The sequence below is a fragment of the Callospermophilus lateralis genome, chromosome 4, assembly GCF_048772815.1.
Source record: "Callospermophilus lateralis isolate mCalLat2 chromosome 4, mCalLat2.hap1, whole genome shotgun sequence".
Taxonomy (NCBI): Eukaryota; Metazoa; Chordata; class Mammalia; order Rodentia; family Sciuridae; genus Callospermophilus; species Callospermophilus lateralis.
Genome location: NC_135308.1, coordinates 68,433,155 through 68,448,190, shown reverse-complemented (window position 1 = coordinate 68,448,190; position 15,036 = coordinate 68,433,155). Strand labels below are relative to the sequence as shown.

General features: G+C 44.7%; 1 protein-coding gene across 1 annotated transcript in view; it reads left to right on the top strand.

The window, feature by feature from the left end:
- Positions 1 to 15,036, top strand: part of Cracr2a (calcium release activated channel regulator 2A) — an 88,352-nt gene that overhangs the window by 52,361 nt on the left and 20,955 nt on the right. Inside the window, exons 9-12 of the mRNA XM_076855286.1 lie at positions 2,094 to 2,165; positions 5,791 to 5,836; positions 7,966 to 8,063; positions 11,189 to 11,522. Of these exons, the coding sequence (XP_076711401.1) occupies positions 2,094 to 2,165; positions 5,791 to 5,836; positions 7,966 to 8,063; positions 11,189 to 11,522 (550 nt within the window). The remainder of the gene's footprint in view (positions 1 to 2,093; positions 2,166 to 5,790; positions 5,837 to 7,965; positions 8,064 to 11,188; positions 11,523 to 15,036) is intronic.

The following is a 15,036-nucleotide window of genomic DNA, read 5'->3' as shown; positions in this document are numbered from 1 at the left end:
AGAGACTTTCTTTTTATGTCAACACACAAAAAGTATCTGAATATGTGTGTGGGGGTGCATGCACTTTTATCTAAATAGATACGTGTGCACTGGACAAGGAGATAACACATATATTTGCACAAGTCTTTCCATCCAAATTCTTGGATGGCTGGTGGTGGAAGGACCATGCATTTCACTATAAACAAGCAAAATCATGTATGTCCTTCACATGTTTGTGCATCTCCATCCATCCACTGGTGCTGTAGACAGGGCTGGAGAAGGTCCAGAATGCATTGTGATTTTGGAATTGGCTTCTCAAACACTCAATGAGAACCCAGGCCTTGGATCTCCAGTGGGTGATTTTTCCTCAGTAGGGGAAAAGCTATCTGCTGTAGCTATCCCTGGAGAGAGGCAGGAGCCAGGGCTGGGGTGGGAGAACCATAGAGACAGGCACAGGCAATTGGCAGCTCCCAGGGCACAGAGGGAGGAACAGGCAGATCGGCACACTTCGTGCTAATCAGAGCAAAGTTCTAGACCAGAGTTCGGGGACCCGATTTGGATAATGAGAAATGCATTGTTTTCCCTTAAGTTGAAATTAAATATAGTTGGTAATAAAATGTGAGGAATTTATGACTCTGTAGGAGCCAGAGAAGTTTTACTGCTTAATTAGGATTGTCTGAGGTGAACTTGGAATTTGATTCAGTCTGTTATTGTCATAGAGTGACTTCATAATTATTCCATAAAGGAGAAAAAAAAGAGAGAGAGACAGAACATGATTCCTCTTAAGGAATCCGATTACTGGGTGCTTGGCAGGACAGTCCTGTGGACCCAGTAATGATATCAATAGGATGGCAGAGGGGTGACTGCCCTCTCAGCCCAGTGAACACAGGCCAGGCTGCCTGGACTGCTTGCCAAAAGTGACCCCTTTATCAGGTTGTAGGAGGCTCCTTTGCTAACAATTGTGCTGTGCCCTGGGAGTGTGCACATCAGGCCTTTGCGGTTAGATTGGAGAGTGATTTGAAAATTTCTAAACCGTGGTTCAAAGTACAGCAACATTGTGAAGCAAGTTTCCCAAGGTCAGCCAATTCTGCTTTATATTTTTCTTTCTCTTTCCTTTGTGAGTGATGCTGAAGACCTCCCAATTCCTTCCTTCCCTCTTTCCTTCCTCCCTTCCTCTCTTCCACCTTCCCTCCCACCCACCCTCCTTCCTTCTCCTCTTCCTCCTGCTTTCCCCTCCTTACTTCTCCCCTCCCCCTCACCTCATTCCTTCTTCCTGCTTCAATTTGTGAACCAGGTCTCCAGGCCAGGCCCTGGGTTAAGCTTGTAGGGCATGGCCTCTGTCTCCCAGTCTGGGTTGTCCTGTGTATCAGCCTCTCCCCTCTCTCTCCACCTTTCTTGAGAGTCCTGATATGACTGATAAATATAAAAGTGATATAAATGAGTGATTGCAATTGATATATTCAATCTTTCTATTATAGCCAGAGACTGAAAAACCCTGTCAAAGAAATGAATGCCCAACAGTGGAAAAATTCCAGAGATCTAGGAACATATTAGGAATTTGAGGGGGAAGGTGGAAGAGGGGAAAGATTTCTTCTAGAGCCCCCCCAAACAAACAAAATCAGCATCTAGTAGGGTGTGTGGGATAATGCAAATTTTGCTCTCACTATCCAAGGTCAGGCTGGAGACGATTAATTCCCTAGAGTCTAGAGAGGACAGGATGGTTTGAAGCTTGGAACAGTGGAACAGGCACGTGACCTGGAATGAGCAGGTTGAGGGCAGAGGTCTAGATATAGCTGTCCATGTGACCTGGGAGAGTCATCAAGCTTCTCTGACTGTCCCTGTCTGTTAAACAAGGATGTTCTCATGTTCAGATACAATGTCTGGAGGAGCAGCTGAGCTGAGGCCATGAGCACCTGCATTTGTACATGCTCTCCAAGGGAAGGTCATGTTTCTCCATCTGCTCTGTCCCGAGTGCAGGCTGTGCCTGCTGGTTTCCAGCATGAGGGTTCCCTCCCTCTAACTTCAGCACAGTGCCTCAGATCCTGTCGCCCCCTTCCCTCCCCTGATGGCCACTACTCATCATGTTGACCATGCTGTATCTGCCTCCTCCTCAGGGAAGTGTACCGGGTGACAGAGAGTCTACAGCGAGAGAAGTCTGGACTTCTGAAGCAGCTGGATTTCCTCAGGTGCATGTGGGGCACATCCCAGAAGCCCCAGGTTAGAGGGCCAGTCTGAAAGTTCTTCACTGTCTACGTGCTGAGAGACTGCTCATGCCCCTGGTCTCCAATGTATGGTTTATAACTGAGTACTACCCACTCTGTGATGGGTCCTTTTGCACACTTTCCCATCTCCCTGTACAGTTTGCTCTTCTTTGTGGATAAGCACTGTCTTATTGTTGGGGTCCCTCATTGCATTGTGCATAGTACTTCCTCAAGTAGGATTGGAACTGGATTTATTGAGCAACTACTTTATGCCAGATACATTATCTCTTTCATCTTCAACAAAGCTGTTAGGTAAGTAGGGCAGTTTTTAACCCAGTGCTTCACTGATGAAGAAGTTGATATTAGAGAAATGAAGCAATTTATCATAAGAGACATAGCCTCTCACTGATGAGCCAGAATTGAAATCCATGTCTGGATGATTCTTTTTGCTCAGTTGTATTCAGCTTCTGTTTGTGGACTGAATAAATGAACACAAACAGCACCAAGAAAAGAGTTTCCTCAGATTTCTAAAAAAAAAATATCATTCAAATCTGGAATGTGCAAAGAAGAAGAAGAAAAGGAGGAGGAAGAGGAAGAGGAAGAAGAAAGAGAAAGAAAGAAATGAAGGGAGGGAGGGACCGAGGGAGGGAGCAAGGCAGTGGAGGAGGAGAACAAGAAAAACTCATGTGGGGTAAGATGGAATTTTCAGTTTTGCCTCTGAGGTTTCTATGTCACTGTACCTGCTACCTGCTAGTCCCCTCTTGGGCACAATGATTAATCAGAAGGGCTCTGGGTCCTGATTTTTAAAGAATATGTGCTTTGTGAATCACTGCCCAGATATGTTTTGGTGTTTGGGGTTTGGCTTTGTGACAACAAGGCTAGGTCCCTGAGTCTGGTATCGATGATGGAGCCAGATGGAAAGGACCCTCCACCTAGTTCAGACACTCTCCACTCAAAGCCTGAAGTAAGCCGGCATTTACAGGCAGGGAGATGGAGGGGGCTCTTAGGTGGCCAGATTCTCACCCATTTAGAGGAGATCTTATTCTTAGGCAGGCATTCATGAAAAGAAGAGAACCAGATGTACAAGGACAGGTTTTTTATTTCTTTTTCTTTTTCTATTGCAAAGAAAAAAATAGAAAAAAAATTAATGAAAGGACAGTGCTCTATAAATGCAGAGCAGACCTTTTTCCTATTACAGTGAAATCAGGAATCCAGGGGAGAGATAATGCCTGGGGTGGGGAGGGGAGGGCAGTGGGAATGTGGGGGTAGGCGTGGCCATGGGATCTGAACCAGGGCTGCAACATGGCATGTGAGGAGGGCTACCGGCCTAACAAGAATGGGAGCAAACAGATGTAAGTTCAGGACAGTGGCCTGGGAGCAGGCACCTTGGAGTTGGATCTGGTTCCAGACACTGCCCCTCATGGTCTTGTGTAACCTTGGGTAGATGACTTAAGCAGCTGGAGCCTTAACTTTCTCCTGCCTAGCTCAGGGGTGACTGAAGAATTAGATGATACGTGTGAATGAGAGTCCCGACAGGACAATGGTGTGGATGAAAGCAGATACATATAAAGAATGCAGTGTTTCTTTAAATACTGAAACTTCTGCATGGAGATGGCTACACAAGGCAGGAAACAGCACAGCTTAAGGTGTGGCATCTTAAGTCCCCAAGTCTCTATGCAGGAACAAGCCTGCTTACCTGCTGCCTGCACAGAGTGAAGGTCCTTCTGGCATGAGCATTTCACTTGGCCATTCTCAGAGTTTCCAAAATACCCTCCACGCCCCTGCCCCTGACTTGTCCCAAAGATCTTGGCTGTACCCACTCACCTGCAGGTAACTGAAAACAACCCTGGCATATTCTTAATGTTTTCTGCAAGACTTGGGAAATTGGAGGTCAGGTGTCCTGGCTGCCATTCCTGGGGCCTGCCTAAAGTCTGTTCCTACCGTTTATAGCGTGCTCAGCAGAGTGCCTTGCCCACAGTAATACCCAGTAAATGGCTGCATTAGGGACCTGACCATAACCGTCCGTGCCTGCCCTTCTCCTTCAAAAATGTGCATAGGTTCAGAGGCCACTGGTCCAGTGAGTCACAGAATCACAGAACTGCAAGGCCAAGGCACTTTGAAGTCATCTGTTCACCCTCCTGACCACTTGCATTAAGAGATGAAATTGCCAACATTAACCTCAAGTGCATCCTTCAGTCACACTACAGCCAGAGTCTACTCACCACCACCCCCACTCCTCTTTCATCAAGCCTCCAGCTCCCCTTTCCACCCTCATGATTAGGCTCCTGGTTCAGAGACAGCCAGAACCATTACCCAAGAAAGATCTTGCTCATATGCTGATCTGTGCCCATGTCTCTGCCTTCTTCGCTATAGTGGTGGGTGAGCCCCTTGTTCTCCTAACAGAGACCACCCCACCCTACCCCTGCCCCCAGCCTGTGTTCTAGAATCAATCCTACCTCCTCTCACCTCCTCAAGGACTGTTTGTTCTCGTTCTCTTCCATTGTCAGTTCTTTCTCTTTGGGGAAGAGACCTACAAATATACTCTAACATTTTGTACTTAATTAACATCTTTTGTCTTCACTTCTCCATACATGTACTTTCCATTTCTTCCAACCCTTTATAACTTTCAAAAAAGTCATTTTCCTTTACTGTCTGCATCCTTTTCTTCACATTCTTAACCCTCCACCATCTTGCTACTGTTCCACTGAAATGGTTCTTATCCTCACTAAAATATTACTCTGCTCTCAGGGTCCCTCCCTTGTTAAAGCTGTAATTAGAATGTGATGCCCTCTTAGTACTCAAAGTTCTTACAGGGATCCACATGTTACTGTTCATGGGCAGTGCCGGCTCACCCCACAACACACATATTTTTCTCTGACCTCATCTCTTCACTTCTCTCCCTTTGAGCACTCTATGCTATCCTGTTTCTCATGCACACCAGCCACATTTCAACTCAAGGTTTTGCCTTGCTCTGCTCTTCCTGGAATGTTCTCCCCAGGTACCTGCCTAGCTCCTCTCCTCCCCTTCAAGTCTCTGCTCAGAGGCTGCCTTACCATCAAAGGCTGCCTTTTCTGACCACTCTAGTTAAAATAGCATGCCACTCTCCTCTTTCCACTTGCCCCCTGTATCTTCTCAATAGCAGTTATCCCCTGAGGTAGGAACTTGGTGTTTCATTCACCAAGTTGAGCATCATACTCATGTATGTGTCCTTGATAACCATGTATGTTTTTCCCATGTATGTGTCCTTGATAACTAGAACAGGGCCTGAAAAGTAGTGGATGTTCAGGAGACATTTGAAGAATGAATGAATGATTCAGAAAGGGGAGGCCCATAACAAGCCCAGAGGGGGAGGCAACCCCTAGTAATGGGGACCTGGCATGAGCCTGGAGAACAGTGGGGCAAAAAGCCATTTGTCTCGTCTATTTCCTCGAGCTAATTTACATACAAACTCTCCTGTCTTCAGCCACTTTCTTAAGGAAAGACAATGCACGCTCCCCGGGCCCTCTACAACAGGTCTTCCGCTGCACACAGCTGAGCAGTAAATTGGCTACTATTGGGTTGGTCAACTGCAAACTCCATATTTGAATACCTGTCCCCTTACTATCTACAGGGAAAGGAACAAACACCTTCGGGATGAACAGGATATAAGTTTTCAGGTAATTGGCTGATGCCCCTGGGGGGTGGGAACAGCAGGAAATAAGGGTGGTGGTCCAGAGGCAACCAGATCCATGCCTGGACTGACCCAAGGTCATCTAGACATTTGGGATGAGTTTTGTGTTTTGGATGTGGGCAGGTCTATGGCCTAAGATGTTTTGCCAATAATAAAAATGTAAGGTAGACTACTGGGTAAGAGTATGTGAATTTTCCATGAATAACACACCTTCCTCTTGGCATCACAACAATTTGGGTGGGCTACATATTTCTTGGATGCAGAAATGATAGTTCCTTCCATGAAATGGCACAGTTGAAATGTCACTATCACTTTTAAATCAAAATGTTTAGATTCTTGCTTTCCTTTAAATTTTGCATTTTTGCACTGCCATAGAATAAATTAAAAATGCATATATTGCTATTTACATAGTCCATTTTATGTGCCATTTTGCTACTCTATAGGGGACCCCTCCTCTTCCATATTTGAGCATCATACTCATGTATGTTATTCCCAAATAACATAAAATCCTATATTTATGTAGAGGTCTTCACTGTAGGTCACATGAAACAAAATCTAATATTTCATGCTTCCCTGCTCATCATTCCCTTTAGAAGTTGCCATTGAATTCTCTAAGGAAGAAAAGTGGAGCAAGATTGATTGACATGTCCTCCTAATTACAGGATTATCATAGTACAAATCATGTGTGTGTTCTTGAGAAAGTCATTAACTATCTTGGACCATGACCTACTGTCACATGAGGAAAGAGAATCTCTATCCTTTTGTCTTCCCATGTTCTAGAAGTTTTCAAGAAAAGTTCTTGGAAAGAGAATAATGGGTACTGGACCTTTGGCTAAATGGTAACCTAATTATGGTCAGCCTAAGGCAGCTAGATTGCCCTGAACTGGTCCCAACCCGGTTTTTACTGCTAGTCCCTAAGGAACTTTGTAATACCATCATTTCTTTGATATTCCCAACCGGCAGCAAACGTCTCTGCCACCCACCTGTGTGTACTATCAGAGCAAGGCTTAAGCCTACACATGTTTGCTTGATGATGATAATGGTTATAATTGTTTTAGAACTAACACTGATTTTTTTTTCAAACTTTCAACCAAATGTCATCCTAATCCCTGACCTCGCTTCCCTTTACCTGCCAAACTCATTCTTCTTTGAAAAGTGGGTAGAATGAAGAACTCCAGTGGGAGACTGAAGGAAGAGGGATAAAATCCTGTCGATGTGAATAGTAATTAAAGATTCATTTGGCATCATTAAAGCCATACCTTCAGGGGCCCTGGGAGCTCGCAGCACCTCTTCCCCTCATTAAGGATCATTGGGAATCATGGGATGACTGATTAATGAGAGGTTCTTCCTGTGATCTAACACCCCCCACCCCAACCAACCCATCTCCTGGAAGACATCTGTTAGGGAGCCTTGGCAAAGGGGATCATAAGCCTCCACTTCACTCAGGTTCTCTGTTACAGATGTTTGAGCAATTTACACCCAACCTGCTAATACAAGAGATCTGAAAAATTTTACACTAGCATAGGAGTCATGAACAGCATGATGGACTGGGTTAATTGACCCTCTAGGCTAGTCCCTTTCTCATCATATTGGGGGATTTGGAAAAAATAGGGATTAGAGTGTGATTGAAAATGCACAGAAAGGGGTGGGGAGTGCAGCTCAGTGGTAGGTAAAGCACTTGCCTAGCCATGTGTCAGGTCCTAGGTTCTACTCACTGAAAAAAAAAAAAGAAGAAAATAAAAGAAATCAACTAATAACATGCACAGAAGTCTTTTTATACTTTAAAATAATTTTTTCTTATACATTCAACATTTCTCTTCTTTGTCCTCTTGCAAATTTTATAATGCTTCTGTGTAGAATAACATAGTAGAGCCTAGGCTCAAAATTATTTGTTCATTTATTTAGGACTATTGGAAAGGAGATGGAGGAATTTTGGTGGGGGAGGTTGGAAAAGTGGAGAGGGAGAGAGTGGTAACAGGGAATCCAGGACACTGCTTGCTTACTCCAGTCTTGTCTGGAGTCTGACCTAGGAGGTGGGAATGGTGTGCCATTTTCTGTTCAGACAGTGGGGCAAATCCACAGGCATGGATCTCAGGGCCTTTTGTGTTTCTACAGAAAGAAAAGGCTGCCAAGGCTGTGCCCAAGGCAAGCAGGAAGCAGAGATCAGGCTCTGTGATCGGCAAATATATGGACAGCAGAGGGATTCTCAGAAGGTAAGTTGCCATGTACTCCTTCGTCCATTCATTCATCTCCTGCTGTTTGGGAGCCAGTTCTGGGCCTAGGCTCAGTGCAGATTGCCTCCTGGTGATATGATCCTGATAGGGAGGCCTGAGGTCAGCTGCATGCACTCTCCTCGATTCTTTGAGGGCACAACACTTCCTCTTGTCACATTCATGCAGAGAAAACCCCTAGGACAGGGCATTGTCTTCTTGCTACCCCACCCTAGTATGTGCCTGTGGAGGACTGAAGGGTGCTACAGATGAACAGAATGAGGAGGGGAGAGGGATTCTAGGAAGAGAGCGATGGAGGGCAATGCTGTTGTCTGTAGAGCAGAATGGACACACATAGTTTTTCAGGAATACAACTGTGTTGTCTGTAAAAGTTCATTGAAGTGTCACATGGAGTCTCCACTGGTTGAACTTTTTTTTCTAATTTGTTTTTTTAGTTATACATGACAGAAGTTATCTATTTGGATACATTCTAGTTGAACTCATAGAGAAAAGATTGGGGCTTTGACAGAGCATTTCAAGGATTCATATTTAACTAACTCAAAGATAATATGTTTTGTTGCTGTTGGAAAGCACATGATTGAGTTTGAGTACCCAAAGATTGGCCTATTACTCATTTGTAGAGTCAAACCAGTCCTCTGCCCCCTCCTCTTTTCAGCATGTGCTGTAAAAACATAGATGGCCTCAAAAAGGTAGAAGCATACCTAGATGGCCACAGAGACGCAGGGGGAGTCAGACCCTTCAGGATCAGATCCAGGAAGAAAGTCTATAAACTTGCTCATGTAGAAGACCCTGAAGATTGCAAGCAAGAAATAAAAAGATACGCAAAGGCAAAGTGACTTTGGGAATGTAAATCAGCTAATCAGTAAAATCTGTGAGTCTGATTCTCATGAATTCCTTCTCTAAATAGCTGAATAATAAGATACAATTTGGGAAGGAAATTTATGTAATAGTAGTTTCCCTGTTGGTCCCTCAGTACTGAAAGAATTCATTGATTGACTGATTCCGCAGGCCTTATTGATTATGTACTCCATACCAGACATTCATTTGAATTCTTTAAAGGCTCCAAAGAAATTATATGTGGATCCCATCATTAATATCCATTATTAAATGCTGATTTAGTGAATATTTTTGATTGCCTACTGTGTGCATGTTATTGTGCCATGAACTGGATATGCAGTGGTAAGAAAAATAAACCCATCTCTGTTCAATGAACTTTGAGCTGAGTAGAGGAAAGAGACAATAATCCAATAAGCAACAAATTGTGAACTCTAAATTCCAATACAGACCCGGGCAGAAGTAGCTGCTCTCTCTACTGCTGGCAGAGAGCATTTGGTGGCAAAACCAAAAATGAACTTTATCACGCTAATCTGAAGTTTTATAGAATGTCAAGAGGGCTTAAGAATTTCTCAAATAAAAAGCTTTTTCCAAGAAATGTTACATTTTAGGGCCTAAGTGGCTATTTCTTTTCTGATTGTAAGGCCTCTGAAAAAAACTTGCACATTTGCTTACACATGCACACAAATATTCACACTGTATGTAAATAAGCAGATGAAAATGGACAGGAATTCTAATTTGTTCTGCATCATACAACCAGTTAACAGGCTTGAGAGCATATATAGGAAGCATGTTGGAAAGAAGCCAGTTGGCTTTTACTTAAAAATATGATTTTATAAGGAAAAGTAAAGGTGTTTGAATTACTACAGATCTCTTATTTTTCTATCAAGAATCCAAACCAATTCATCACTGTTGTGAGCAAGCACTGGATATTAATTTATCTTTCAGAATGCATTTTGGTGACATGTGCATTTTGGTTTTCTTTTCCTTCCCACTGTTTGTTCTTAGAAATAATAAATATGATAAGCTAGGGGGTAAAGTAAAGATGTTTCTCTATTCTGTATATCCTGTGTCTTTCACTTGCTTTCCTTCTTTGGCTATGTCACCTCATTACTTTATCCCTATTCCAGTGTGTTTTCTAGTTCATGTGTGTGTGAGAGAGAGAGAGAGAGAGATTGATTTGATTTTGGATATAAGATCCTGCCTGACAAATTTCTATCCCTTCTAAGACCATTCTCAGCTTTACTTGTTCACACAGACCTGAAGGAACTCCCATGCTCAGGAGGATCTGTGAGACCTTTGCTCTCAAAACCTTACAAAGGGCTGGTGTGTAGCCCAGGGTAGAGCACTTGCCTAGCATGTGCAAGGCCCCAGATTCAATCCTCAATACTGCAAAACAAATGAACAAACAAACAAAAATACTACTGAAAATATTCTGCCTTACAATGAAAGTGCATTTACTCTACATTCCAGTTGCCCAGTACCCCCCACCTCCTGCTGCTCCTCCTCACCATTAATGTTCAAATGCTTCTGGAAGCAAGTATGCACTTAGGTCCACTTACTCCTGGCTCTGATTTCTAGGGACACAGAAAGAGAAACAGAGAGAGGAAGGAAAGAGATGGACATGCCTTCTGACCCAAGGCCCCTTCTCAAGGGGCAGCTGCCTCTGAGCTGGTGGACACCTGCTGTGTGGGGTGGGGGTCCTCTCCAAACAACGGTACCCTCACCGAGCTGAGGAGGCTGTGTGAACCCGCCTGTTTTCTGTCTTCGTCTCATCTGTGAGGCAAGGGGGGGGCGGAGGAGTGGAAGCGCCTTACCTGATGGCACACAGATAACAGCTGGTGCTGGATCGGAACCTGGCAGCTGATTGTCAATCTGGGTGCTTTATTCTGAGTCTGGTGCGCCTTTCTTCACTACCTTCTCCTTCACAGGCCTCTCCCCACTTGTGAAAATGTGTTTATTTGTGTCACTTTTGCTTTGGTCTCCCACTGACCCAGCACTCCATGAGGACAGGGCCTGTGTCCGCCCGTCCCGCCTAGGTCTTAGCACCTGGGCACACTCTCCCCATCCGCAGCCTCAGGGCTGAGTGGGAGTGTGTGGAAGGTACGAGCTGAAGAATGATGGCTCTGTTGTCTTCCTTTCCTTTCTGGAGTTCTCTTCTGCAAAGCGAGGGTGCTCTTCAGCTGTCACCGAGGTCATCAGGCTGCCCTCGGCCTCGGTATTGACAGGCTTTCTGACATTGTCCCACGTGTCTTTCTCCCCCATCCCAACAGCCAGTCAGAGGAGGAGGAAGATGTGTTTAGCCTGCAGAGAAGGAAGAGCTCCCTGGGCCTGAGTGGATATCCTCTCACAGAAGAAGACTCAGGGACCGGGGAGACAGGGGCTGGGGGTCCACCCCGCAGGGTCCTCCGCAGAATCATCTCCATTGAGGAAGACCCCCTGCCCCAGCTCCTGGGTGGTGGCTTTGAGCAGCCACTGAGCAAATGTCCAGAGGAGGAGGAAGCCTCTGAACAGGCAGGAGGAAGACAAATCCGGCAGGCCACGCCTTTGGAACTCACCCCCACATCTCCCAGAGGACAACCTGTTGGCAAAGAAGCCCTCTATAAGGTAAGGACATGGCACGACTCAATTTGTAGACCTCACTCCTATGATCTGTCCCTGGCCTTTGAGCCCAGGAGCCCTGTGGGGCTCTCAGAAGGTCACTTGTAGTAGGTCCTGTGATTCACCACATTTGTGTCTTACCAATGCCATCTTCCCTTGCTTAGTTGAATGTCATGGGGAGAGACCCAGGGGTCCTGACACATTTCCTTTATAACTGCTATTTGCCTCATTCTCCATCCTTTCCTCTCTCTTCTGATTCAGATCTGAAACATTTATTGAGCACCTACTTAAGCTACACCTTCTGCTGGACTCTTAGCATACAACATCAGATACTTGCAAATAGAAAAAGTAAATAAAGCAATAACAATAATCCCATCAGATATGTTCAAAGTTGCACAGTTTGTAATTGCTCTTGAGTTACAATCCCTGCATTAGAAAGTGTGTATACTGCATGGTGATACACACCTATAATTCCAGCGGCTCAGGAGGCTGAGGCAGGAGGATCGCAAATTCAAAACTAGCCTCAGGAATTTAGCAAGGCCCTAAACAATTTAGTGAGACCCTGTCTCTAAATAAAAATTTTTAAAGAGCTGAGGAAGTGGCTCAGTGTTAAGTGCCCCCTGAGTTCAAAACCTGGTAACAACAAAACAGTGTGCATGCCATAATTTTTCTCTTGGTTCTTAGGTTTTTAATCAGCTAATCACCGTTTATTCTCAAATGTCTGGCCTGCGCATCCCTTCAGTGTGATCCCACCCACCTCCCATTCCCCACCAGGTTGTCTGCTAAATTCCACAGGGAGAAAGGAGAACATGTGAAAAGTCTTCTTCTGACTCCTGGTAATGATACCCTTCTCCTCCTTTGTGACCTAAACCTCAAAATAAACTGCTCAGGTCCTCATTCTTTGCTTGACCCTCTGAAACAGCTTCAGAAATGTCATAGCAATGTGCAAGAGGCCGTTACCACTGAACTTCTTGACACTGGTGGTCATTTGGGGTCTGGGGTGCATGCCTACATCTCACCCCTTTGAAGATCTTATTACAAGGAAAAAGTGGGCAGCTGGGTAGCACCCACTGGTGGAGCCCCTTCCTCCAACATGCCCATCCACATCTCCGTGCATGCTCAGACCTGCATGTGCTTTTCAGGGGGCACAAGTGATGTTTTCAGTGCCTCTGGGTATCCTCCCAAAAGGTGAAGTGTCAAGAGGTCCGTAGGAGACTGGAGTAAAGAAAAAAGCTACACTTGCAAATCTGCTGAGGCATTATCTGATGCAGCCTATCAGAAATGCTTAACAGATGGGAAAGTAGGAGCCCTAAGGGCTGAGGCCCCACCCCTCTGCTGGGCTCTTAGCAGAAGGGAGGGTGCACTTTTAACGGTCACATTCTCATGTCTGTACTCTCCCTGTGAGTCCATGTTGCCATTTTGCTGGGAATAGAAACTGCAATGGAGAGGAAACATAATTTGCTAGAAGCCACGTGACTGTGTCAAAGAGGAGCTGCTCTTTGGAAGGCTGATGTGAGGCAGGCTCTGCTATACAGGACTGGGGAGGCATAAAATGGTACCCAATAGAAATGAAGAGTTTAAAAAAATATATCTTTAGAACCAGCACTTCTAGCAATTTTTTTTCCAAAGGAAATAACCAAAATTGGGTAAAGATTTAAGTCAAGAATGTGTTATTCAAAATAACACATGGAAGTCAGGATTATACCCAGCAACTCAAGAGGCAGAAGCAGGAGGATCACAAGTTCAAGGCCAGCCTCAACAACTTGGTGAGGCCCTAAGTAACTTAGTGAGGCCCTGTCTCAAAATTTTAAAAAGTGAGGATGTAGCTCAGTGATAAAGCACCCCTGGGTTCAATTCTTAGTACCAAATAAATAAATAAATAAAATAGCATATGGCTGAAAAATCACCCAACCATCAATTATACTATATTAATTTAATGGAATAGTATACAGTTGTTAAAAATCACGTTTAAAAAAAAAGCAACTCGAAGAAATACATATAATTTAATAATTATGACAAAAAATGAAATTAGAGACAGGTGCAGTGCCACATGCCGGTAATGCCATCAACTTTGGAGGCTGAGACATAAGGATCACAAGTTCAAAGCCAGCCTTGGCAACTTATCGAGGCCCTAAGCAACTTAGCAAGAACCTGTCTCAAATTTTAAAAGGGCTGGGCATGAGGCTCAGTGGTTAGGTGCTTCAGTACCCCTGGGTTCAATCCCTGGTACCAAAATATATATATGACAAAAGAAGATACAACTATATATCATTCGTGTAAATATGTATACTTATATTTTACATAAAAATATCTCGAATCTCCTTAAATAGGGTAGATGATGAAGGATTATTTTTTCCTTCCTACTTTTCTGTATTTCCTAATTTTAAAAATTAGTACATATTACTTTCATTTTGGGGAGTTCTTTTTTTAAAAGGCATATATGAGGGAAGATGAGCTCACCTCCCACTCCCAGCTGAAGTTTCCTTTGTCTCAGCCTGCAGCCCAGTTCACTGTTACCAGCAGGTGGATTGTCCCTCAGGGGGGACAGCAGGCCCAGTGCCTGAATGTGAGCAGTGGGTCACTGCTTTTCTGAGGTAAGCCCTGCCTGAAGCTGAACCATCTTTGTGTTTGTTTATGGGCCTGCAAAAAAAAGTCCTCTTCCCAGGGGAAAGGGATGGTAACCACAGAGTTAAGGGTCAGGCAGTGCCTTGGCCACTAGGACAGCCTCCTCCTTCCTGTGCTCCCCATTCTCCACCTGGGTCTGTGCCTGGGGGTAAACAGATGGGTGTACTACATTTTAATCTCAAACAAATGATAATTAGAGGCACAGGGACAAGATGCTGGCAGAGAACCAGTGCCCTTGTGCTTTGCATGAATAAATAAAGTGGGGCAGGGAGCATTATTTTTGGGTTGTTGTTGTTTCTTTTAACTTTGAGTTTACATTCCTGTAGTTGACCTTGAGTTTCTTCCGAAGTACTGTATGAAATAGATTTCTCCCCCAAAGGTTGTTAGTGGTTTTTCTCTAAAACTCAAGCGCTGCAAATATCCGCTGCTGCTCCTCCATTATAGTATTTGCTCAATGAGAGCAGCTAACTTCCCCCAAATCCACTTTTAAATAGATTCCAAAGAGCTCCTCCTTTGGCCAGGCAGGGCTGAGCTGGGCTGCCGGCAAGGCTCAGGAGAGCAAGCTGTGCTTTGGAAGGAAGAACCGACCGCTCAGCAGAAGGGAACCCGTGCAGGAAAGCCACCCACTCTTTATACCACCTCCTACGCACTTGGTGTCCAAGAGCAAATCTGTCCCATTTCTGTCTTTTAATGTCTCAGATTGATAGGCAGGTTGGTTCCCAGCTCTGTCCCTCTGTGGGTCAGGGAGAAGCAGCATTGTTACTGGCTGCCTCTGGGAACATCATGGGACTTCCCAACTTGAGTGGAGGCCATCATTACCGGAGGAAGATGCCACACAGAAGATAGAAGAGCCAGGTGCAGGGAGGCAAGAGTGTCCTCCTTCCATCCAGACTTT